Source organism: Panthera onca, chromosome D4 (genome assembly GCF_046562875.1).
Source record: "Panthera onca isolate mPanOnc1 chromosome D4, mPanOnc1 haplotype 2, whole genome shotgun sequence".
NCBI classification, from domain to species: domain Eukaryota; kingdom Metazoa; phylum Chordata; class Mammalia; order Carnivora; family Felidae; genus Panthera; species Panthera onca.
Window position 1 is genome coordinate 31,385,719 of NC_138351.1, and position 26,705 is coordinate 31,412,423.

At 38.6% G+C, this 26,705-nt stretch overlaps 1 protein-coding gene across 8 annotated transcripts in view; it reads right to left on the reverse strand.

The window, feature by feature from the left end:
• PRXL2C (peroxiredoxin like 2C) overlaps positions 1-22,830 on the reverse strand; it is a 35,967-nt gene extending 13,137 nt beyond the window's left edge. The window contains exons 1-7 of one of the 8 annotated variants that reach the window (XR_009603089.3): positions 22,413-22,770; positions 21,945-22,013; positions 21,006-21,059; positions 20,727-20,832; positions 15,733-15,864; positions 13,234-13,363; positions 10,452-10,589 (exon numbers count right to left, since the gene is read on the reverse strand). Coding sequence is in view for 7 of the 8 variants with exons in the window: in XM_060609856.3 (XP_060465839.1) it covers positions 14,470-14,636; positions 15,733-15,864; positions 20,727-20,832; positions 21,006-21,059; positions 21,945-22,013; positions 22,413-22,622 (738 nt within the window). In the remaining variant the exon portion in view is untranslated. The other 7 variants (XM_060609858.3, XM_060609857.3, XM_060609862.3 and 4 more) reach the window with 7 other exon arrangements.
• Between the last annotated feature and the right edge of the window lie 3,875 nt (positions 22,831-26,705).

The following is a 26,705-nucleotide window of genomic DNA, read 5'->3' on the forward strand; positions in this document are numbered from 1 at the left end:
ATTATGAGGCTATTTATTTACATCAAGTTAGTAAGTACATTCATATATGGCATTTTAAGTCCTTAGGAGTCAAAGTCTGGAAATGTCAGTGATTACAGGCTGCTCTCAGAGTAAAGTTAAATAACAGAGCTGGAATGATTTCTAAAGAAACCTTAAAAGTATTCTGAGTGCTTACCTATTTTTAAAAATGGCATTGTAAGAAGATTGGCGTGATATTAAAAATAATTTTCTAGAAACAAGTTTTACTTCCATAAGAGCTTTGATCAAATACCTCATCATGATGAATAAGGCTAATTACACTTGTGGTCCTTGTGAGCTGCTTTTAAAAATTCATGTGCAAACCTCCCAGCACTCCAGTCTCCTGCCTTCCCCTCCAAGACCTTCAAATCACTGTGAGGTTTTCTGCACCCTGCAGAGGCCTGCTTATCATTTACTACCCTATTTTGTTACTTGCCCTGATGTTCTTCCTGCCCTCCCTAAATATATTCTGAATATTAAAGGCAAAGATTCTGCTGTTTCTTTCCTTTAAATCTTCCACAATACCTAACATATGATAGGCCCTGGAAAACATCTTTTCCCTGATGATCAGACCGCATCACCTGTAAGAGAGTACTGCAGCACAGATCCCAAACAAGAAAGACACCCCTGTGTTGCTATTCTAGGCAGGAACTGAATGTACAACTTAGTAAACCTACATGTTTTAAAGATGTAGACAATGCTTTTCTTTCTTTGCATAAATGTAAAACTGTCGATTGCCCTCTCTTTCAACATTTAGGCTATAAAGGCAATTATCAGGGAATAATGTAAGGCCAACCCAATTAATACATCTACAAAATAGGCTAAATACATTGTGTGTGTGTGTGTGTGTGTGTGTGTGTGTGTGTGTGTGTGTAAACACAGACACATATATATTCACTTTTCAAAGTACTATACACCATTTAAGAATACAAAAGGTATAAAGAATGACACAACAGATACCCATGTACCCACTATATCACCTAAGAAATGAAATTTTGGGGCGCCTGGGTGGCTCAGTCGGTTAAGCGTCCGACTTCGGCTCAGGTCACGATCTCGCGGTCCGCGGGTTCGAGCCCCGCGTCGGGCTCTGGGCTGATGGCTCAGAGCCTGGAGCCTGCTTCCAATTCTGTGTTTCCCTCTCTGCCCCTCCCCCGTTCATGCTGTGTCTCTCTCTGTCTGAAAAATAAATAAACGTTTAAAAAAAAATTAAAAAAAAAAAGAAATTTTGAGGGCACCTGGCTACTAGCTCAGTTGGTGGAACATGCAACTCTTTTTTTTTTTTAATTTTTAATGTTTATTTTTGAGAGAGAGACAGAGCATGAGTGGGGGAGGGACAGAGAGAGAGGAGACAGACTCTGAAGCAGGCTCCAGGCTCTGAGCTGTCAGCACAGAGCCTGACGCGGGGCTTGAACTCCCGAATGAGGAGATCATGACCTGAGCTGAAGTCGGACACTCAACTGACTGAGCCACCCAGGCGCCTCCTTTTTTTTTAAATTTTTATTTTTGGGAGATAGAGGATGAGCAGGGGAGGGGCAGAGAGAGAAGCAGACACAGAATCCGAAGCGGGCTCCAGGCTCTAAGCTGTCAGCACAGAGCCCAATGCGGTTCGGACTCACAAACCGAACCACAAGATCATGACCTGAGTTGAACTTGGATGCTTAACTGACATAGCCACCCAGGTGTCCCAAGGAACATGGAACTCTTGACCTCGGGGTTGTAAATTGAGTCCCATGTTAGGTGTAGAGATGACTTACAAATAAAATCTTTACAAAAAATTAATATAGTTTTTTTAAAAAATAAAATTTTGCTAACTCAGCCAAACCCCCTTTCTGTGCCACTCTAATAATCACTTCCACCTTTATCTCCCCAAAGATATTTATTCTCCTTAATTTACTATTTATGATTGCCTTGCATTTTTTTTTTTTTTAATTTTTTTTTCAACGTTTTTAATTTATTTTTGGGACAGAGAGAGACAGAGCATGAACGGGGGAGGGGCAGAGAGAGAGAGGGAGACACAGAATCGGAAACAGGCTCCAGGCTCCGAGCCATCAGCCCAGAGCCTGACGCGGGGCTCGAACTCACGGACCGCGAGATCGTGACCTGGCTGAAGTCGGACGCTTAACCGACTGCGCCACCCAGGCGCCCCGCCTTGCATTTTTTTTAAGACTGTAAGACATATGTAAGTATCCTTAATATATATTTCTTAAAACATTATGCCACAATTAATTCATCATCCTGGTAATAGACATTTAGGATGTTACCAATTTATAACTATGCCAAGCAATGTTGTTGTGGATATATTTGTGCATTTTATCTGTCTTATAGAAGACTGGTTCTAGAGCTATACATGTTTTCCATTTTCCTAGGTATTGCCAAATTGCTCCACAAATTGTTTTTCCAGTTTATGTTTTATCAGTGTACCCATATCCTCAACACTTGGTATTGTCATACTTTTTATTTTTGCCAAATTCCTGAGTATAAAATGGTATATTATTGTGGATTTAATTTATTAGTGAAGTTGGAAAATTTTTTCATATATTTATTCACCATTTATGAGATTTTTCCCTATGAATTTGTAGTTGTGTACTAAAGAATGTGATCTTCCCACAAAAGAGGTCTGGCCTTTGCCCTTAGCTTCTTAATCTCCAAACCCTTGGAATGTCACTCCTGATAGGAATGTCTTTGCCTGAGGTCATACCACACAATCTGATGATATTGTGATTTGAAAAACAGTGGCTTACAAATATTGCACTACTGTATTTCTCTTTTCCTGTGGATAATTAGATATCCCAGGACCACTTATTTACTCTATTCTTTCTCCAGTTATCTGTAGCGTATGTCAAGTGTCTATATATGTTTGTCTGTTTCTGAGCTTTCCATTCTATTACATTCCTCTCTCTATATATGCCCTTCCAGTTTCACACCATCTTTTAATTGCTATGACCTAATTCTGCATTTTGATTTCTCATAGAAGGAGCCACTTCTTGACTCTTGTTTTTTACGAATGTCTTAGCTTTTGCTCCTCTACATAAATTTTAGAATGAGCATTTCAAGTTCCATGAAAAACTTGGTAAGGATTCTGTTAGGAATCTGTAGACCACTTTGGAAACAGCTAACATTTTTAGAATAATGAGAATTCTTCTCCATGAATATATTATCTCTGGATTTATCAAATCTTTAAAAAAATTCTTTAATAAAGATATACAGTAAAACCTTGGATTGGGAGTAACTTTTCTGTGAGTGTTTTGCAGGACGAGCAAATGTTTCTGATAAATTTCAACTTGATAAACCAGTGATGTCTTGCAATACAAGTAGTACGTGTCGCCACATGAACACAACTGAGCCAATGGTTCTTGAAATTTGCTTTAATATTCAAGTGCTTTGGATTACAAGCATGTTTCCAGAACAAATTATGCTAGCAAACCTAGGTTTCACTGTATAATTTTCTTGTAAAGGTTTAACATGTTGGATTTATTCCTGGGTCCCTTATACGTTTTATTGCTCTTATAAATGTTTTAAAAAACATTTTAATATTTATTTTTGAGAGAGAGAGAGACCAAGTGTGAGCGGGGGAGGGGCAGAGAGAGAGGGAGACACAGAATCTGAAGCAGGCTTCAGGCTCTGAGCTGTCAACACAGAGCTGGATGCAGAGCTCCAACCCACAAACCGTGAGATCACGTGACCTGAGCCGAGTTGTAGGCTTTACCAACTGAGCCACTGAGGCACCCCTATAAATGATTTTAAAATCAGTTTTCCTGTTCATAATTAAGGGCTTGTAGCAACTCAAACTAAATTGAATATTGATATCACATCCAGCAACTTATTAAGAATTTGTCTTTTTTTTTTTTTTTTAGAGAAATAACCCAATTTATTTTTTTTTAACGTTTATTTTTTTTTATTTTTGAGACAGAGAGAGACAGCATGAACAGGGGAGGGTTAGAGAGAGAGAGAGACACACAGAATCTGAAACAGGCTCCAGGCTCTGAGCTGTCAGCACAAAGCCCAATGTGGGGCTCGAACTCACAGACGTGAGATCATGACCTGAGTCGAAGTCAGATGCTTAACCGAATGAGCCACCCAGGTGCCCCAAGAATTTGTCTTTAGATTAGTTTTGTTTTTCTACATAGACAGTCATGGCATATATAATAAATGAAAGAGTTTTAGTTCTTCTTTTCTAAATCTTATACCTTTATTTGTTTTGTTGTGGTTTTGCACTGGCTAGAACTCTGGTATAATGTCAAAAACTAGCAGTAATAGTGGGCACCCTCATCATATTCCTTTTTTCAAAGGAAGAGTTATAGTATTTTTCCATTAAATATAATAAATGTTGAAGGTTTTTGGCAGACAGTTTTTATCAGATTGAGGAAATTGTCTTTAATTCCTAGATTGCTTAAAATTGTTTTAAGTATAAACAGATGCTAAATTTTATCATATGTTTTTTCTGCTTCTTTGAAATAACTACGCATTTTTTTCTTCCTTGAATGTATTAATATGGTGAATTACTTTAATTTTTACTGTAAAATAAAATTTGCATTTCTGGGATAAACCCTACTTTACTGTGGTAAATTAAATATTTTACATATTGTTTGATTCTGTTTGCCAATATACAACTTAGGAATTTTTCATTTATTTATGGGAGAGTCCAACCTATAATTTTCCATTCTTATATTATCCTACTCTGATTGAAGTAAAACAAGGTAAAATTAGCCTCATTTTCTCTTCTCAGAAAGTTTGTATAAGATTGGAAGTATTGGTGCTCCTGGATGGCTCAGTTAGTTGAGTGGCTGACATTTGACTGGCTCAGGTCATGTTCTCACAGTTGATGAGTTCAAGCCCTGCATCAGGCTCTTGAACTGATAGTACAGAACCTGCTTGAGATTATCTCTTTCTCTCCCTCTCTCTCTGCTCCTCTCCCACTCATTCACTCTCTCTCAAAATAAATAAACTTAAAAAAAAAAAGATTGCAAGTGTCTTTACTTCCTTAAAAATTTGGTTTAAAAAAATGGTAGAATTCAAATTCTTACTAAACCTTTTTCATCTGGGTGTTTTCTTTGTGGGAAGGAACTGCTGATCTTCAACTACTGATTCAATTTTAAATGGTTATAGGGGCGCCTGGGTGGCTCAGTCAGTTAAGTGTCCAACTTTGGCTCAGTTCATGATCCTACAGTTTGTGGGTTAGAGCCTCCAGTCAGGCTCTCTGCTGACAGCTCAGAGAGTGGAGCCTGCTTCGGATTCTGTGTTTCCCTCTCTCTCTGTCCCTCCCCTGCTCATGCTCTGCCTCTCTCTCAGAAACAAATAAATGTTAATAAATAAATAAATAAATGGTTATAAGTCTAGGGGCACATGGGTGGCCCATTGGTTGAGCGTCAGACTCTTGGTTTTGGCTCGGTCATTCATGGTCTCATGGTTCCTAGGATTGAGCCCTGCGTGTGCTCCTCGCTGACAGCACAGGGCCTGTTTGGAATTCTCTCTCCCTTTCTCCTTCCCCTCCCCCATGCACTTGCGCTCATGCGCGCTCTCTCTCTCTATAAAAATAAACCTAAAAAAATCACTTCCTTTAAAAAAGAGTTTTAAGGCTATATATTCTATTTTTAAAGACTTTTAAAAGTTATTTAAAGTTATTTAAATAAAACATTCTTTTCTCTAAATTTTCAAATTTATTAGCATAAAGTTCAGAGTGTTTTTAATCTCTGCTATCTTTGTAGTTGTCCCTTTTTTATTTCTAATATTTGTACCTTCTTTTTCCTTCAACAGCTTTGCCACAGGTTTGTCTACTTTATTAGCAAATTTAGCCTATGGAGTTGCTCTATTGTATCTCTGTCTGATATTTAATCAATTGCCACTCCTTACTTACCTCCTTTCATTGTTTTTCATATGGGTTTAGTTTGTTGCTTTCTTAACTTAACGTTGAACACTTAGTCTATTAATTTCTAGCCCTTTTTTTTCTTTTCTAATATGAGAGTTTAGGGGTATAAATTTACATTAAAATACCATTTTTTTAAGAATTCCACAAGGTATTGTCACTATTCAATTCTAATTCTTCACATCTATCACATTTTCTTTGTCCCATTAAGTTTTAGTGTTGTTTTTTCTTTTAATTAAAAATGACTAGGGGTGCCTGGGTGGCTCAGTAGGTTAAGGGTCTGACTCTTGATCTCAGCTCAGGACTTGATCTCAGCGTTGTGAGCTAAGGCCCCATGTTGGGCTTCATGCTGGGCTTGGAGACTACTTAAAAAAAAATGTCTACAAGGGTGCCTGGGTGGCTCAGTCGATTAAGTATCTGTGGCTCAGGTCATGATCTCATAGTTCATGAGTTTGAGCCTCATGTCAGGCTCTGTGCTAACAGCTCAGAGCCTGGAGCCTGCCTTGGATTCTGTGCCTCCGTCTCTCTCTGCCCCTCCCCCGCTCATGTTCTGTGTCTCTCTCTCTCAAAAATAAACATTCAAAAAATTAAAAAAAAAATGTCTACAGAGGGTTTGGTTTGATTTTGGTATTGATTTCTAATATAGTTACATTGTGGGGGTTTTTTTTGTGAGCCTGGGTGCACGTGGGGAGGGAGGGGGAGGGAAACAGCAGAGAGGAGAGAAAGAGGAAGAATCCCAAGCAGGTTTTGAGCTATCAGCCTGGAGCCCCACACAGGGCTTGATCACACAAACTGTGAGATCATAACCTGAGCCGAAATCAAGAGTCACGAGGCACCCTAAATACAGTTGTATTGTGATACCTATAGAACATGGTTTGTATAAACTTGAATTTTTAAATTTATTGAGCTATACTTTAAGGATAATATATGGTTAATGTTTCATGTATTCTTGAGAAAGATAGGATTTTTATTTTTAACCTATTGTTTTACATTTGTTCATTAAATTAATTTTATTATTTGCATTATTCAACTATTCTTTATTCTTACTATTATTTTATTTGCTTCATCCATCAATGAAGATCATCAATAAGGTGGCCATATAATTTATGGTCCAAACAACATTTGAGAGTGAAAAAAGATGTGAAAATTATTGTTTATTAATAAAAATTAAATATACATAAAAATAAAATAATTTATTGAAACACTTATTGACTGACAATTGTTTCAATGTTAAGGGACATCTAAAATTGTTCTATTCAAAAACTATTTTATTTTAGTGTATTCTTTTTTTTTTTAGTTTATTTTATTTTGAGAGAGAGACAGAGAGAGAGAGAAAGCGGGGAAGGGAGGGGGGCGGGGAACAGAGGATCTGAAGCAGGCTCTGTGCTGACAGTAGGGAGCCTGATGAGGGGCTCAAACTCACAAACTGTGAGATCATGACGCAAACCAAAGTCAGATGCTTAACTTACTAAGCCACCCAGGCAGCCTTTTCTTTTTTTTTAGAGGGAGAGAAAGAGCATGAGCAGGGGAGAGGGGTAGAGAGAGAGATCATCTTAAGCAGGCTCCATGCTCAGCACAGAGCCTAAGCCTAATGTAGGGCCTGATCCCATGAGCCTGGGATCATGACCTGAGCTGAAATCAAGAGTCCGATGTTCAACCTACTGAGCCACCCAGATGCCCCCCAAAAATATTTTAAAAATAAAATCCTTTCTGAAAATTCTAAATTATACATATGTATATACTTCAGTCCATTTTTAAGCTGAGTCTGTCTCTGATGCCAAGTCATTTTTCTGAAAACGATTTTTTAAATATTGTTTTATTTTTAATTTATTTTTAATTTCATTTAAATAAAATTCTCTGCAACCTTCTCTAATGTTGGATTTTATAGTTAATTGACTTGGAATTGTAGACCTCTTCATTTGATTTTTCTCTGTAGTCCACATTTCAAATGGAGAATATACTGTCTCTTTAGGTACTGAAGTACCTGGTAAACTCCAGAAAAATATTGTTAAATGGAGGGTATTTAAAGGCCATTTTAAAAAAATGTTTATTTATTTTTTAGAGAGAGACAGGGAGGGGCAGGGAGACAGAGAGTGAGGGAGACACAGAATCCGAAACAAGCTCCAGGCTCTGAGCTGTGAGCACAGAGCCCAATGAGGGGCTTGAACTCATGAACTGTGAGATCATGACTTGAGCCAAAAGTTGGATGCTTAACTGACTGAGCCACCCAGGCGCCCCTAAAGTCCATTTTTTTTTGATACCAAAAAATATTGCAGCCCTAACATTTTCAAATATGTACTGTCTTTTGCTTCCATTCAATACCTTTCTTCAACACATAATTTTTACAAGATAAAACTCATCAAATAAATTCTCCACTTAAATTCTTTTGAATGTTTTACCATATTTTTATGGTAAATAATCAGAGGCCATTTTGTTCTTTTTTTTTTCCATTTCATTATTATTATTTTTTTTAAAGTTAGCTCTACACCCAATGTGGAGCTTGAACTCATACCCTGAGATCAAGAGTGGCATGCTCTACCAACAGAGCCAACCAGGTGCCCCTCCATTTCATTCTTTTCTATTCTAATGCAGAATTCACATTTACCTAATTAAAAATAGGAGCTTCATCATAAGTTAAAAAACTGTAAAGCAAAGTTACAGAATTTCAAAATTAAATCTTATTCTATTTGAGTTTTCAATTATTTATTCTGTTTAGTTTCCTTCTCATTTAAAAGCCAGATTTCAATGTCTTCCTATTTGTAAGGTTTGTTTTCAATCATATGATTTGCTAAAAGTTCAAAATGAAAGTTTTTTGGCACACCATCCATTAAATAAACTCACTGAAGATTTCCAACTTAAACAATAGAAATCAAAACATGTAAGGACCCATTCACAAAAAAAGAAAAAAATATCCACAATCAGGACAACACAGGTTGATTTACAAAGCTGTTCTTTAACACTCCAAATGTTTCTAATGTCTGCTCAATAGTGGACTTTGTTGTTGAAAGTCCAGGCTGCCATGCTTTTTTTTTTTTTTTTAATTATTTAACATCAGCTGCTCATAGATATTTTTTCTTTTGGTGATTATGTGTATACATGTTTAAAAATTGGTAAATTTTGTCAAAACTACAATGAGGTACCACTTTATACCCATAAGAATGGCTATTATAAAAAAAACGAGAGGGGTGCCTGGGTGGTTCGGTTGAGCAGCTGACTTCTGCTCAGGTCATGATCCCATGGCTTGTGAGTTCGAGCCCTGCATGGGGCTCTGTGCTGACAGCTCAGAGCCTGGAGTCTGCTTCAGATTCTGTGTCTCCCTCTCTCTCTGCTCCTCCCCTGCGCGCGCTGTCTCTCTCTCAAAAATAAATAAACATTTAAAAAAATTTAAAAACTAGAAACAAATGCTGGTGAGGATATAGAGAAATTGGAACCCTTGTACATTGCTGGTGGGAACGTAAAATGGTGCAGCTTCTGTGGAAAACAGTATGGCAGTTCCTTAAACACAGAATGCCCCTATTATCCAGCAGTTCCACTTCCGGATATATACACAAAAGAATTGAAAGCAAGGAATCAAACATATTTGTATACCAAGGTTGACAGCAACATTATTCACAATAGCCCAAAAGTAGAAATAACCTAAATGTCCACTGAGGGATAAATGGATAAATAAAACGTATATACATACAATAGAATATAATTTAGCCTTAAAAAGGAATGAAATTCTGGTACATGCTACAACATGGATGAACCTTGAGGACTTTATGCTAAGTGAAATCAGATAGACATAAAATGATAAATATTGTATGACTCCACAAATTTACAGAGGCAGAAAGCAGAACAGTGATTACCAGGGGCTATGGGCAGGGAGCAATGAGAGTTATTTAATGGGTACAGAGTTTCAGTATGAGATGATGACAAAATTCTGGAGATGGGTAGTGGTGATGATTACATAACACTATGAGTATACTTAATGTTATGAACTGTAGATTTTAAAAATGGTTAAGATGGTAAGTTTTTATGTATATTTTATCACAATAAAATGCTTTAAAAATTTAATAAATTTTAACAACTATAATATTTATTTTGACTGACAGCTTGGACACAAATATATATATATATATATATAATTGATATATATATATAATTGATATATATATATATAATTGATATATCACAACCAAGTTCCAAGTACACTGTGCTCCATAGATTTTATAATTTAGTATGAACATTGTTTTTATCACAGTATATAATCATTTAGATTTATATAATACTGATATAAAACTGGCATCTGGGAACTGTTTTCAAAATTTTCTGCTAATAGAGCTAATATATGAATAGCTGCCATTCCACTTTTTATATGGGTACAAGAAAACTTGGAAGTGAAAATGAGCAAAATTAATTTAAAAGGACTCTGTTCTAAATTAAAACTAGGTGTGCATGAATGTCTCAGTTGGTAGAGCATGCAACCCTTGATCTCAGGGTTGTGAGTTCAAACCCCATGTTGGGCATGGAGTCTACTCAAAAAAAATAAACGAAAAAAAAATGTTCACAGAATGATGTGTAAATGTACCTTCTGTAACTGTACATCTTTAATTATTTTCTGGAACACTCTTCTTAAAATAACTGGTAACTTTGGAGTAGATGATGTTTCTTCTTTAGAAAGTTTGTCTCCCAGTTTCACATGGTCCATGTTATCACTCTGGCCCCACTGGTAGATGGTAACATAAATAAGCATTTTATGCTGGTTACTAGCTTATCATCAATCTTGAGAAACAAAAGTATTTGGTTTTTAAACATGCAGTCCGTTAAGAAAAAAAATTTTTAGTAAAAAAATTAAAAAAAAATTTTTTTTAACGTTTATTTATTTTTGAGACAGACAGAGCATGAACAGGGGAGGGGCAGAGAGAGAGGGAGACACAGAATCTGAAACAGGCTCCAGGCTCTGAGCTGTCAGCACACAGCCCGACACCGGGCTCGAACCCACGGACCATGAGATCATGACTTGAGCTGAAGTCAGACGCTTAACCAACCAAGCCACCCAGGCGTCCCAGTAAAAAAATTTTTTTAAAAGGGGTGCTTAGGTGGCTCAATCGGTTAAGCGTGTGACTTCGGCTCAGGTCATGATCTGTTTGTGGGTTCGAGCCCCACATTGGGCTCTGTGTTGACAGCTCAGAGCCTGGAGCCTGCTTCAAATTCTGTCTCCCTCTTTCTCTGCCCCTCCCCTTGCTCATGCTGTCTCTCAAAAATAAATGTCAAAAAAAATTTTTTAAACATGTACGTTCATGTTATTAAAATTCTTGTTGCCCCAGTAGTTCACTGCAGGAGCCTTACAACACACTTCCTCACTGGGATCCTTGGTCTATGGATGGATCTGACTGCAATGCAGCTGTAGCTTTTAGAAGTCCCAGGAAGTCCCAGGTCTCAGGCTTAGGTCTCAGGCACTACTTTAGGCAGTGGTCTTAGTCTTAACTCTCTACTACACAAAGCCTTTGAGTTGGCCAAAGAACATTCCTGGATGAGCACAAACTTCAGGGCAGCCCATGGCTTCAAGGCATGTTTCTGCTTCTGGCCCTGATGGTTTCCTCACTTTCTTATTAAAAGTTAATTAAAAAAAAAAAAAAAAAGATGCTTCTTCTCTGTGAAATGGGCATGATGGGGATGTCAATTCTATAGAGCACTATGTAAAGCACTTGGAACACTACTTGGCAAATAATTAGCACCATAACAGGGCTAGATGATATTCTTTTAACAGTAATTTCTATGTATTTATTATAGGAAGGTTTCCAAAATTTGGAGTCTAGTATATTATTGGGTATGCAGCATGTTCATATATTTCACAGTAACTACCAGAAATATTTTTTGTTTTAAATATGTTTGTTTGGGTCAGCAATTTACCACTGCACTGTATTTATGTAACTGAACCTCCCTGAAGCCATATAAAGAACATTTGTGTATCTTAGAAAAACGTGGTGTAAGTTTATAAATATATAAATTTTTGTGTAAGCTCTGATTCAGCAGTTTTAAGTGTAAAATCAGCAAAAGGATCTGAGTCACCAGTCTTCCCTTACTATAAAATATAGCACAAAATTGCTTAATTTTAAATGTCATGAGAAATTTTGTTTTTATTGGTTAAAAACATGATTGTTTAATGTATATATACATGAATGTACATTAAAATATTTGGATATTTAAAATATATTTTGTGTGTGTGACCTCATATGCTTGATATAAAAGTTTATAAGTTCAAAGCAGTGTATATTTGCTACTAATTACCAAGATTTTGATCTTGCTGTACTTTTTCATCAGAATTTCTGGGACACTTCCCAAGTAAACCTATTAACATTCTAGAAAAATAAAAGATAACAGTACACTAAATAAAAGCAATTTGGCAAGCAAACCAGTGTACATTTAAGTTACAAAGTTTTTTTTTAAACAATTCTTAAAATTCTTTCAAAAAGCATATTGAACCATATTTTAAATACATGTATTAAATATATAAAACATTTTTTTTCTCCTTTTACTCTTTCCACCTCCCCACCCCCCCGCCAAATCCTAGTGAAATGGATACTGTGTGTGTGGTACAAGGCACTTTGAACACAGGCTATGCAGGTTTGGTTTGCAATATTTCCTCTAAGTAAAGCAATGTGGATGGAAACATGTAGACAGTTGCATTTATATGCAACTTTGTGAAGCTTCCTATATAGGAATATATTCTTCATATAATTTTTAAATAACTTTTCCTGGCTAAAAAAATGAATCATGCTCATTATAGAAAGTTAGGAGATAAAGGAAAATATGGAAAAGAAAATAAAGATACTGTAATCCTACCATATAGAGGTACCTACTGGCAATAACCTGGTGTGTTTATATCCTGTCTTTTTTCCTAAGTATGCAAAAATATAAACATATACATAAAAATATGATTACATTATTTACAGGATTTGACATCCTGCTTTTTCACTGGATAAAGTGGTCCTGAGTTGCTTACCTTTCCCTTTATAAGTTCTTCATAAGAATTAGGGCCAATAAAAACTTTCATTGAATGGATATACCATAATGTAAAATAAAAAATGGTATTTCTAATTTTATAGCTTTTAAAGTTTTATTTTATATAAATAAAATTTTATTTTACATAAAACTTTAAAAGCTATAGAATTATAAATATATATAACATTTTTGACAACTGATGCCTCCCAGTATGTAGTTCAACTAGTACATGGTCTCTTTATGTTTTCATAACTCCTCAAAGGCTGGGAAAAGCCAACAAATGAGACACTGCACAAGGATACCACACTCTGAACATTTCAGGTCATATCCCAAGGGTCCATTCGAAAGTGATAAAGAGTCTATACCATCACACATGGATAACTGAAGATCTGCTTGTAAAGTCCACATGCTGAACTCCTACAAGCTGTAAAACAGAGTTGATGGGTTTGTGATCCAACCTATTTCTATCACGGTGTATAAAATGGATGTTGTTACCTAGAAGAGAGTAAGAATAAAAGGCAGAAGTTGGCATATAGTATTATTCATTAGATTTATTGCTTATTAGAATAAAGGAAGCAAAAGCAACTTTTAATTAATCCTAAGGGAAAAATTAATTGCCTGGAGTTCATAATATTCTCTATATAATGCCATAATAATTTTTAATTAAGGTAATAAAGGATGAAAAGGATTATGGTTAAATAAGAGTGATACTTAATGTTTTATGAGATCTAAGGGGAAATATTCTTAAATTATAACCTCTGTTAGGTTTTATTAGATGTAATTAAATAAAATGTCCTGTCAAACAGACAGGAACAATACAGAACATAGATATCAAATGGAAAATCACATCTGTTTCTTAAATGTAATAATGGAATAAATCACTTGCTTAAAAAAAAATTCACTCTCAAACACTGATTTAATAGGCTATCTGCATTATAACCAGAGACCAAAAGAGGCTGAAAAGCAGGGCATTGAGACTGTTAAGACCTCCACAACAAACCTTTTATCTGCTCAAGTAAAAAAAAACCTGTAATTTATAGGTCTAGATCTTTTTACTTTGATTCTTAGACTCAAAGCCAGATGTTGAACTTAAAACATTAGATTAGCTTTTTTTTATTTCAACCTACAGCTGAAATTCTGTAATTCTTTGCATGTGTGTTTTTTCTTTTCAAATTTTTATTTAAATTCTAGTTAGTTAACATATAGTACAATATTGGTTTCAGGAGTAGAATTCAGTGATTCATCACTTACATACAACACCCAGTGCTCATCACAAGTGCCTTCCTTAATACCCATCACCCATCTAGTCTATCCGCCCCCCCCCCCCACCTTCCTCCATCAACCCTCATGATTAACTATAAGAGGCATGTTCTCTGCATTATACTTAACTGTTGTCTATAGTATCACTGTAGATTTAATATCATGAATTGGCTTATTATCAAATAAGGCAAAATGAAATACTGGGTTAACTGTGATAGATTTGTGTAAATAAGTACACCCAGCTCTTTCCTTAGAGGAGCTACACTCCTTCCAGCAGAGAGTATCAAAATATTCTCTTTATTGAGTATGTTCCAGTGATGAACTCCATGTGCTCATCACTCTTACACACCTGAACATGTGGTCACATGATACTGAGACAATGGAGATGAGGGGCTCACAACAGGTTGGACGATGGAAACAAGCCATCCAAAACTATGGCTCAATGTCATTGAGGATAATCTATAGGACTCAGTCCCATAAAACAGGGCTTCTCTTCTGTCTGGTCTAACTGGTGTAAATTCACAAGAGAGGGAAAGAGATTGAATGACAGGTTTTAGCTAGCTAAAGTACTCTAACTGCAGAAAGCCAAAAAGCCATAATGTTTGGTCAAAAGCCTCCTTCTAAAGACTTTTAGACATCTGGAGTTTATTAAAGTAAAATTTTATAACTTTTAGAAGCTATGCTCACTATTGTGGACAGTTTCAAAGAGGAAGAACTAAGAAAAATCTACTTAGTGCCTGTCCCTGACTACAATACTTGAACATGGTAGAGATCCAACAGTCAACCAGTTAGCAATGTGGAGCCAAAGAAATTTCAGGTATTCCAATCAATAAAGCTACTAAAACTATGTGGCTTATAGTAATTGTTACTGAATGAGCTGACTTGCCTTCTGACACTAAACAAGTCTTCTAGCATTATTAGATATAAGTAACTGGATTGATTCTTCTATTGACGACCCCTCCCCCCTCCAAAAAAAAAAGGCAGGGTTGGGGGGAAGCTTGAGGATTTTCTCTTATGTGGAAATGTTCACTTCCATGAACTTCTTATTTTATTTATTTTTATTTATTTTTTAAGAGAGAGAGAATATGCACAAGCTGGGAGAGGGGCTGGGGGAGGAGGGGGGGAAGAGAGATTGAGAGAGAGAGAGAGAGAGAGAGAGAGAGAGAGAATCTTAAGCAGGTTCCACGCTCAGTGCAGACCCCAATGCGGGGCTCAGTCCCACAATCTTGGGACTACAACCTGAGCCGAAGTCAAGAGTCAGACATTCAACTGTCTGGACCACCCAAGTGCCCCTCCATGAACTTCTTAAACAGTTTTATAGCCATATACAATTCACCAAACCACCACTGACTTTCCTATCTCAAATACTGAAATCACTCAGGCACAGAATGATGGGCACATTACATCCAATAAACAGACACAAAATACACAGAAGACTTTAAAAACAAAAGATGCCCCCTGCTCCCTACAAGCACAGAATGGTGACTATTACAATGTCAAATTGCCATTTTTACATGGTATCTATTTTATGAAGAAACTGGGTGGCCTCTTAACTTCTAAAAGGCACAAAAAGCATACTGCTGGAATTGCACTTTGATGCTTACCTGGACCTAAAATGAGGGTTCCACCTTGCTGAGCAGGGTCTCCTTGAAAATCAAAAAGAGGGCCAGTCACTGCCCTCCACAGGCTCTGAATGCTTCCCGAGAGTACATTTGATTTTATATGGGGACTCTTTCCTGAAATATTGGGAATTGTCTTTAGATATTATCATTTTATATTCAATTAGATATCAGAAGATAATGTTAGTACTTCTGTAAAACATTCACTCTCTCTTTCTGAAGTATAGTTGACACAGAATGTACATTAGCTTGGGGTATATAACAGCAATTCCATAGCTCTGTAGTTGGGCTATGCTCACTACAAGTGTAGCTGCCATCTGTCATCATCCAAAGCGATTGAAATACCATTGACAATATTCCCTATGTTGTACCTTTCATTGCTATGACTTATTAATCCTATAACTGGTAGCCTGTACGTCCCAGTCCCCGTCACCCACTTTTGCCTATCCCTCTCTAAAACATTCTCTTTCTTGTGTGTTATCTTACTTTCAAGTTGCCTTTTTTTCTTCCTTCAAGGAAAGGCTTCTCAGCCTTTCACTATTGACATTTTGGAGCACACAAGTCTTTGTCCTGTGCAACGTACGATGTTCAGCAGCATCACTGCCCTGTGCACCCACTAGATGCCATAGCACTATTCACCAAGTTGTGACAACCAAAAATGTCTTCACACAATATCAAATGTCCCCTGATCGAGAACTACTACTTTAAAGGAAGAAGTCATGATATATCCCAATGCCACAGAAGAATGTCAGCTACAGACTTCTCAAATTGGTAGTGCTTTCCCTTTTCTCTTTAAAGGTTTTATTTTTAAGTAATCTCCACACTCAACATGGAGCTCGAACTCATAACCCCGAGATCAAGAGTCACATGCTCTACTGACTGAGCTGGCCAGGCGCCCCAGTGCTTTCCCTTTTAATACCCCATTTATCCTCTTTTGAGTCTCTCACCTACTATAAGTAATGACACTCCTTTTCAAGAGACACTGTGGCACAGACTATTATATGCTGGCAAAACCCATTTCCTCTTTCTGGGCCCACAGCTAAATTTCCTGGCAGTTTCGTATGGCCACGTGACTATGTTCTAACCCCTGAATAAAATGATTTGGACCATTTCCAGGCCAACTCCTTAAAACCTCCCACAAGTGATTCTCCATATTCCCTCTACATTCTTGGAAGCCTTGGGTTGAAAATGACAGAGCCACAAGATGGAAGAGGCCTCAGTCCTTCCTACCGTGTTCCTGTTGGTATTGCTGCTTGGAGGAGAGACATCTGAATAGATACACCCATCTTGAAATTAACAGAAAAGAACTAATCTTCTACTGTGTTATGCTACTGAGACTTTGGGAGTTCTCTGTAACAACAGCTACTCCAGCCACCTTTCCATCTCTCCTTGGCTATCAGTTTTTCAGTCTCCTTTCCCACTGTGACTAATACTTCCCTTCCACTCCCACTGAGTAAAGGGACTCAGTCTCTTTACCCTTCTTGTAACTTATCTTTCTCCTATCCTTGTCTTTTATGTTTTGCTTTTGGTTTATTATTTACACTGCCTTTGACCTGCCTGAATTCCTAGTATTTCCAGATACCTATTATTTCCCTTCATCTCTACGACTCTTTTATTTGTTTCATGTTTCCATTATGATGGGCACTGATGTTACCAAAAAACAAATACAGGCTCATTAGCTTAGAGACATGAGTAAAAGACTGGTTTACTGGTTTATAGGATTCTCTATCTAAAATAAATATTCAGAAATCCAAACTATTTCTTCAGGTCCAAAGATGGGGTCATTTAATATTTCTGAAACTTTAGAAATTCAATTGAAGGAGATTCCATGACCTAGAATTGACAGTCTTTGCTTCAAACACGATCTAATTTTGCCCATTTGAATTTAGTTCATATGTATAAAACTCCTGTTTTTCAGTCTTCTACAAACCCATTATTTCCTGGCATGTAAGGGCTTTATTTTCTTATTTTGTCTTTATAAAATGTCCATTAATTTAAAATTATAATCTTATTTTTTAGTGTCTTAATTTCCAAGTAGGACTATTCTGAGACTTATGCTTTTTCAGAGAGGAACTTGTAAAAGATGATCTTATGAGAAAATAATGTTTTCTGGTTGGAAATACAGTACTTTAACACAGGTCAGAAGAGTTTAAAAGATTTAAATATACCTTATCTAATAACTACAAGCATAAGTTTTGTTTCAAATTCATCTGTTTTCTTTTCAATTCTGTATTTTTATTGTGCCTGCGAATGGTGAGGTGTTACTAAGATGAAGCTCACAGTTTAGATCTAAAGTGCTAAATGATAAACAGAACTTACACACACTGGGACTATTATAACACAGAAAACAGTCTACCAATAAGTAAGGCTCACAATCTGTACATTGCAATTTCCTATACCAAGGAGAAAAAAGGAAATAGTAAACTCTGTTTATGATAGCTCATTATTAGTTTTAATAAAAGTTAGGTTGCTTTTGGGGCGCCTGGGTGGCTTGGTCGGTTAAGCGTCCGACTTCGGCTCAGGTCATGATCTCACGGTCCGTGAGTTCGAGCCCCACGTCGGGCTCTGTGCTGACAGCTCAAAGCCTGGAGCCTGTTTCAGATTCTGTGTCTCCCTCTCTCTCTGCTCCTCACCTGTTCATGCTCTGTCTCTCTCTGTCTCAAAAATAAATAAATGTTAAAAAAAAAAAATCTGTTCTTCTCTTTAAAAAAAAAAAAAAAAAGTTAGGTTCCTTTTTTTAAAAAACATCAGTAAAGCAATCGTATCAACTCTATGTCATAAATAGCTCCTGACCCATCCCCTCCTCTTCATCTCCATTTTCTGCCCGAGCACTTCTTTCTAGTCTATTGCTACACCCTACTATAACTGTATCAGTGGCTCTGGCTTGGCAAGTTCTAAATACTCCACCACAATGGACACATGGCTATCACTTCTCTACCTAAAATGCTTGTGTGACATCCCTACTGCCTCCAGAGCAAATCCAAACTCCTTGGCTGGTCACCCCAGACTCAGTCTGAAATGGCCAACACCTGTCCCCTGGCTCACACCAATTCCTCAAATGGCTCCTAGACTCTGGTGTGATGCAGGGAGCTACACTTCTCCAAGGCCCACAGTTTTTCATGCCCATGTGCTTTTGCATGTGCTTTCTGTCAGCAGCACCCTTCTCCAGACTCATCTCACCCAGCTAACTCCTTTAAGAGTAGGTTTACGGAGCGGGGTGCCTGGGTGGCTCAGTTGGTTAAGTGTCCAACTTGAGCTCAGGTCATGATCTTGCAGATCACAAATTTGAGCCCCGCATCTGGCTCTGTGCTGACAGCTGGGAGCCCGAAGCCTGCTTTGGATTTTGTGTCTCCCTCTCTCTCTGCCCCTCCCCTGCTCGTGCTCTGTCTGTCTCTCTCTCTCTCAAAAATAAATAAGCATTAAAAAAAAATTGAAAAAGAAAAAAGAGTGGGCTTAGGTGACACCTCCTCTGGAGAAGCCTTCTCAGATTCTTCTCTGCCCTCATATTTCTGGTAATGATATTCTCCTTACATGTTTTCTAGTACAAGCCCTTAAATTGTAATCAGCTGTTCTCTTCTGTTTCCTAGAGAAGAGTATGAGTTTCAGGATGGCAGGGGCTGTTTATCACTGTTCTTCTGGGAGCATCCACCAAAGTGGGGATTACTGACAAGAGTGCAACAATATTTTTTGAGAGTGAATGATTTGAGTTTGAGTTCTCTCATTTGGCATTTTTTTTTTAATTTAAAAAAATTTTGTTTATTGATTTTTGAGAGAAAGAAAGAGAGAACAGGGGAAGGGCAGAGAGAGAGGGGAGACATAGAATCTGAAGCAGGCTCCAGGTTCCGAGCTGTCAGCACAGAGCCCAACGGGGGGCTTGAACTCACGACCACGAGATCATGACCTGAGCCAAAGTTGGACACTTAATTGACTGAGCCACCCAGGCACCCCTCTCGTTTGGCATTTTAGAAGCCACATTCTTTCCACCTAAAACACGCAGCAATGGTTCACCTAAGCTGATGAAGCTCTGTTAATTATAAAGAATTGTGCTAAGGACAGGGAATATGGACCACATAACAATGAATAAAATTTCAAATTCTTCAAATAACCATAGTATCTGCACACCTTAATCACTAATAGAGTATATAATAAAGTACAAGGTGCTATTAAAGTACAATGAGGGAAGCAATAACTTCTGCTTGAAGGGCCCCTTTGAGTTGGGCTTCAATGAAAACAGATTTCATCAATTAAAGAACATATACTATTCAAAGCTATGGTTTGAAGTAGCAAAATATATGTTTGTTTGAAGTAGCAAAATATATGAACTCAAGCAATATTATTTTTTCATTGAATTACAAAAGTAAAATGTACTTACTGTTAGGGGTGCCTGGGTGGCTCAGTCAGTTAAGCATCCAACTCTTGACTTCAGATCAGGTCATGATCTCACAGTTGGTTCAAGACATCGAAGCCCACTTCAGGCTCTGCCCTGATGGCGTGGAGCCTGCTTGGGATTCTCTCTCTCCCTCTCTCCCTACCCCTCCTCTACTCACACATGTGCTATCCCTCTCTCAAAATAAATAAACATTAAAAAAAAATGTACTCCCACTGTTAAAAGCACAAAAGCCACTTTTCTAACTTCTATACCTTGGGGTAAGCATGGCAGTATCTTTTAAAACCTTTTTCATTACACACACATATACATACTCTTGATCTTTATGAAAATGGTTTTTATTTCCACAAAAACAGAATCAAACCAAAAACAGTGTTCTGCAACTTGCTTTCTTCACTCCTTTGGTACTTCACAGCTTTCTATGTCATTACACCTAGGAAATGAATCCTTGAGAATCTGGTGTATCTGGCCCACTTACTAGAATCCTAAAAACCAGCCTGATTTATGAGTTTACCATTCGTTTCTCTATGCATACATACACAAATGTAAAATACACCACCGGCATTTTCTGATGGGACATGTCATGTCTTACCTGAAGGGGCAATTTCTTCACCTCTTTTCATTCCTAATTTTTTATAAATTTCTCTCTCAGGATCAACATAGATTTCATGAGAATACCCAGTCAGTTTGCAGAAAGGCTAAAAAAAGATAATATTTGGAATTTGTATTAGTAAAAATGAGAGAGAAAAGTAATGATAATCTATCTTTATTTTTGTAAATTTAATCTACACTTAGTTGTTCAAATAAAATAATTTTTATGTCTGAAACTGATTTAATCTGTTGGTTTCGCAATTTCTGATGATACCTTTACCTCAATATGATGGTAGGATGACTGTCCAATCACTATAAGGGTGACATTTGCTTCCTTTAGGAGAAAAAAAGGACAGGTACATATTACCAGAAATTATATATGTTTTATAAAACTCCCCCTTATTCAACTCTTTTGTTCCATTCTAATGCCACCTATAGGCTTCTAGAAGAATGGAATAAACAGCAAAATTGTGTGAATCAAAATAAAGAAATGTATGCTAAAATGTTCAGTTAATTCAGTTGGTCTTTTGCCAAGAAAGAACTTCAAAATAATACAGCCAATAATTCTTTCCTCTCCCCAAAGACATACATTAAAAAAGAATAAAAATTATTGGAGGGTTTTTAAAAATCAGACAATTTTACTTATTCACATCCCAATTACTAATGCCTGAGGGAAACAGATCTTAGTTTTATAAAGGTTGCCCAATTTGTTCACTCAAAAATTCACCTGGGGACAAACGTATATGTATCTGAAAAAAAGCGTGTATGTGGATGTCCCAGGAATGTGGAAAGCGCATCCTAACAAATACAAATGTTCACCTTTAAGATATATTAGTATTTTCGCATAGTCAACAACTATTTGCAGTGCTCTTATTACAAAAATAAAGGGAATAAAATAGCAATAATTTCTAGCATTTGTGCTTTTGGTCATTATCATTCAACATTTGCAAATAAGTTACTAACATCTAAATTATTATGATTAGTACATATTAGCAGGCAGTACATAGAAAAGTAAAGCAGGACAAAAATAGATCTCTAACCTCTGTCTACTTTTTGAAAGTGTTGGGAGATGTGCGGGAAGGTGATAATACGGGTTTGTGAGAGTCTGTTCTGGAGATGTGTCATACTCACCACACCTCGCTTCTTAATAAATGACAGGTGACTTTCACAAGGTCGCCCTGAGGCAAGGCACACTGCTGCTCACTCTCAGGAAACTTACTTGTAAGAAACTCTTGGGGATTTTGGCCAGATCTTCTACGTATTCCTTGCAGATGTAACACAGGAAATGCTGAAATCCCAACACGGCAAAAAGGGCAAGTTAGCAACTATAAAAGACCAAGTACTTTGTTACTCATGACGCCACTCGAGGTGGACAAAAAAGGTGTGAAGGGCGCTCGAGGTGCATTAAAATTGGGCCGCACCCGCTCTTAGGCCTCGTTTGCTGGGAGAATGTACTTGGCTTGGCGGGCTATTTTTCCATTCCTATTAAAGGAAGCCAGAAGGGCAGTTCGTATTCCGGAAGCCTCTACTGACCAGCAATGGGGATGGCCACGCCCAGGGAGACCTCACTCTTGGGCCTTGAACCTTCTCAGGGACCCGATGTCCCCCAGCAGAGGCTACAGAAGCAACCTCCATCTCAGCCTGCCGCAAGGTCCCTGCTCTGGGCCGCCCCTCTGCCTGCGCTCACCCTCACGAAGACCACGATAACCCGGCGCTCCCGAAACAGCGCGCCGAACGGCACCTGCCTCCCGGAGGCGTCCAGCACAGACAGCTCGGCCACTGTTGCGGCCAGGGGCTGCCCGCGCTCGGGGCCGCTAGGGACTGCGGCCGGGGCGGCGCGGCCGCTGACCTGCCGCGTTACCGGGGCGAGGGCAAGGTCGGCCATCGCGCCCAGCATCTGCCCGGCCGGCCAGGGATCGCGCCCACCGGGCTCAGGCTGATCGCATAGGCTGTGCCAGACGGGTCGAGGCCGATCAGAGTGCACCCGGCGGAGCAATTCGGGACTGGGGATGGGACGCAAGGCTGGGCGGGACTCAGGGCGGAGCGGGGCAGGACGCACGGGGCGGAGCTGCGTGGGGTCCCGGCCCGCGGGGGCGACCCTCTTCGCGGCGGGGCGGGGCGCAACCTGGGTGGGGCGGAGCTGAATGCGGGGCGGGGCGGGGCGCAACAGGGGAGGGGCGGGACGGAGCTCCCGGCGGGCCGTAGGGCAGAGCACAAGGGGCGGAGCTGCGTGAGCTTCCGTCGGGCGTGGACGCTGGGTCGCGGCCCGCTGGGTGCTGGTAGACTGGAGTGTACGGGGACTGGATGGGGCGCACACCGCAGCTACGAGATGAGGCTCCGCTGGCCGCGACGCGCAGGCAAGCTTAAGCTGCACGGGTGTTTTCTGACTCAGCCACTATAGGTAGGAAGAGGGAGAGGGGTCCAGGGGAGAAAAAGTTGTTTAGGAAGGACGCAGCCCCCTGCTTCGGCCGAAGTTACTTCTTACTTAGAGAACCAGTTACCAATTTAAAGAATTTTCTTCTCAGAACAGCCACATTTATGATTTAACAGACTTATTGTATTTTCCTTCTATTCCGTTTTTAACCGAGCCCCTCCTTAGTTCTGGTGTTTTGTTTTGAGGTATCATTAATACACAGTGTAATGAACACATCTTAGGTGTAGAGTTAATTTTTATTTTTAAAATAAATATTTAATTTTAACTTAATTTAATTTTTTTTTTTAATTTTAGAGAGAGCACGCGCGGGCGTGGGAGAGGGGCAGAGGGAAAAAGAGAGAATCCCAAACAAGCTCCACACTCAGTGAGGGGCCTGATCTCAGAACCCTGGGATCATGACCTGAGCCAAAATCCGGAGTCAAAGGCTCAACCGACTGAGCTATCCAGGTGCCCCAAATCTTTAATTTTTAATTTAAAGATTGCCAACATTTTATCATGGATATTTTATTTTTTTATTAAAAAATGTTTTTGTACTGAATTGGGTTTTTATTACAACTATTGTATACATATGGCCAAATGACATATGTCATTACATAATTTGATATGCAATTATTAAATATAAAATGCAAAATTATTTTTGACATTTATTTCTTGACATGAATGGGCTTTTCCCCTGATTCTTGTATCTGTGAATAAATATTACTCATTTTGCTAATAGAATTCTGCTCAGCATAAACGATGCCACCGTAAGATTTAAAATACACATCTCTTGATTTATGTTTATGCATTTTTGTTGAGTATATACCCAGGAGAATGATTGGGTCATTGGATGTGCATTTCTTCTTTTTTTTTCTAACCGTGATTAAACAAGGAGTTTTTATTTATTTATTTAATTTTTTTATTAAGTTTTTAGTTTCAGTTTCAGGTGTACGTATCTTGGATATTTTACAACACGCTCAAAAAATTGAAAGAATTGTGCAGTGAACACTCCTGGGTCCACCATCTAGTTTCTATTGATAATGTTTTACTCTGTCACTTTTCTGCCAGAGTCCAGCCCCAGCAGGTCCAGGGGTTCCTGAAGAATGAATGGCGTCGGCGAAAATAACAAATAACACAGACAATAGCAGTGTGTTAGATAGGCCGCTTTATTGTGGCAAGCGTGGCATTATATTTGTTAGCAAATTCTTTATAGCATGTGTCATCTATGCTTTCTGGCATTACCTAATTCTAAAAATGTTCTTTTGTGTAATCACCCGTTAAGGAACAACATAGTTATTTTCTTGTAACATTTCCTCTTGCCCTTTCAAGGTCATCTAGCTCTCAACACCTTGACAGGGACATGACTTCTTAATTGTTCCTTTGAACCATCTGGGATACAAGGAAGAAAAGTATTCGCTTTGGTCTGGGGTGCCCGGAGGGAGGCAAGAGGGCCCTGGGAACCCATGCCTTATGTGCTCACAGAGAGACAATGTATACCTAGGAACTAACGAACCATTCTGTACCTTAACCCGCCAGGTCCAGATATGCTCTGGAATGCCTCCTGGCGGCCAAGTGGGCCAGGGGGTTGGAGTAACTTGTACCCATAGATACATTCCTTTGTTACCAGAATTGGGGATTTCGAACCCATTTGTCCCCCTCCTTGGCTGGGAAATATATGGGGCTATCCTTCCTTTAGGTAGAGGAGTCTTTATAGGGGGTGGCAAAGGCTGGATGTAGGGCCACTAATTTCCCTGCGGAATCTTCTTTCTTTCCCCAATGTTTTTTTCCCCGAGGGGCCTGTCATGGGCAATTCCCCAATCAACAAATCCCCATGTACTTTCATTGGTAGGGAGGCTGCCCTGACCATCGCTAAGGCCAAATTACATAAAAGCAGGAGTACAAGAAGCTTCACTTTCGGTGGGCCGCCATGCAGCCCCGATCCATCCACCGCCTGGGCCCTGCCATCAGGCTGGTTGGATAGCTTCGCTTCTGGCACTTTTCTGTGCATCTCTGCACAGTCGAATGAGTTTTGGCTGATTGTCCACCCCTGTTATTCACATCCCTATGAAAATATGGAAAATTTTCATCACTGGAACAAACTCCTTTAATTCTACTTTGTGTGCGTGTGTGTGCAAGGTAGTGATTTAAATATTTTAAGTCATAGAACAAAGTAGGTTTGCAGCAATTTGTGCAAGTGCCACAGACAAGAAGAAGCTAAGATGCATAGGTTCAACTTCTTTTGGTAAGACCACCAATTTTTTTATTATTAATTTTTGTATTTGAGTGTTGTGTTGGCACACAATGTCAATTAGCTGCAGGTGTAAACATGGTGCTTCAACAAGTTTAAACATTATGCTATGCTTACCACAAGTGTAGCTACCATCTGGCACCATATAACACTATTATAATATTGACTGTATTCCTTATGCTGTGCCTTTTATTCCTGTGACTTCTTTATTTCGTAGCTGGAAACCTGTATCTCTCTCTCCCTTTCACCTGTTTTGCCCATCTACTCCCCATCCCCTCTGGCAACCGTGAGTTTGTTGTTTTCTGTGTTTACAGGTCTGATTCTGCTTATTTATTTGTTTGTTTTGTTGGTTTTTTTTTTTTTTTTTAGATTCCACAGTGAGTGAAATCGTATGGTATTTGTTTTTCTCAGTCTGACTATTTCACTTAGCATAATACAGTAAAACCTTGATTTGTGAACATAATTCATTCTGGAAACACGCTTGTAATGCAAAGCACTTGTATATCAAAGAAAATTCCCCCATAAGAAATAATGGAAACTCAGATGATTCGTTCCACAACCCAAAAATATTTATATAAAAATGATCACAAGGGGTGCCTGGGTGGCTCAGTTGGTTAAGCGTCCGACTTTAGCTCAGGTCATGGTCTCACAATTCGTGGGTTCGAGCCCCTCATCGGGTTCTGTGCTGACAGCTCAGAGCCTGGAGCCTACTTCAGATTCTGTCTCTCTCTCTCTCTTTCTCTGCCCCTCCCCCCTCACACTCTGTCAAAAATGAATAAATGTTAAAAAACTTAAAAATAAATAAAAATAAAAACGATCAGAATACTGTAATATAATACAAAATATGAAGAAAAAATAACCTGCACTTACCTTTGAAAACTTTCCTGGTTCATGTGAGGGAGACGAGAGAGGAGGGTTGTTGTGTAGGAAGACTTTCACTCTCACTAATGGAATCTTTGCTGTCTTTTGGCTCAATGGTATCTTTTTCTTTTCATGCAACTTTAACAAGGAACCTATCCAATGACACTTGCTTTTGCCTCCTTTTGAGGATTTCACAGAAATGTGACCTTGCATTGTTGTTAAACAGATTCATTGCTTGCACGCTGCTACAGCCTTATTCGGGTGGTGCTTTTCTACAAAATTTTGCATTGTTTCCCACATTTTACATATCTCCCTGATTTCATTTGAAGTGAGAGATTCCTCCACCTTTTTCTCCTCCTCCTCTGCAGACAAGACACAGACCTAGACTTCTTATGAAATCTTGCAATTCCAGCTACTTGCATACCTCATTTGTACTTCATGATGATGTCTTTCTTCCA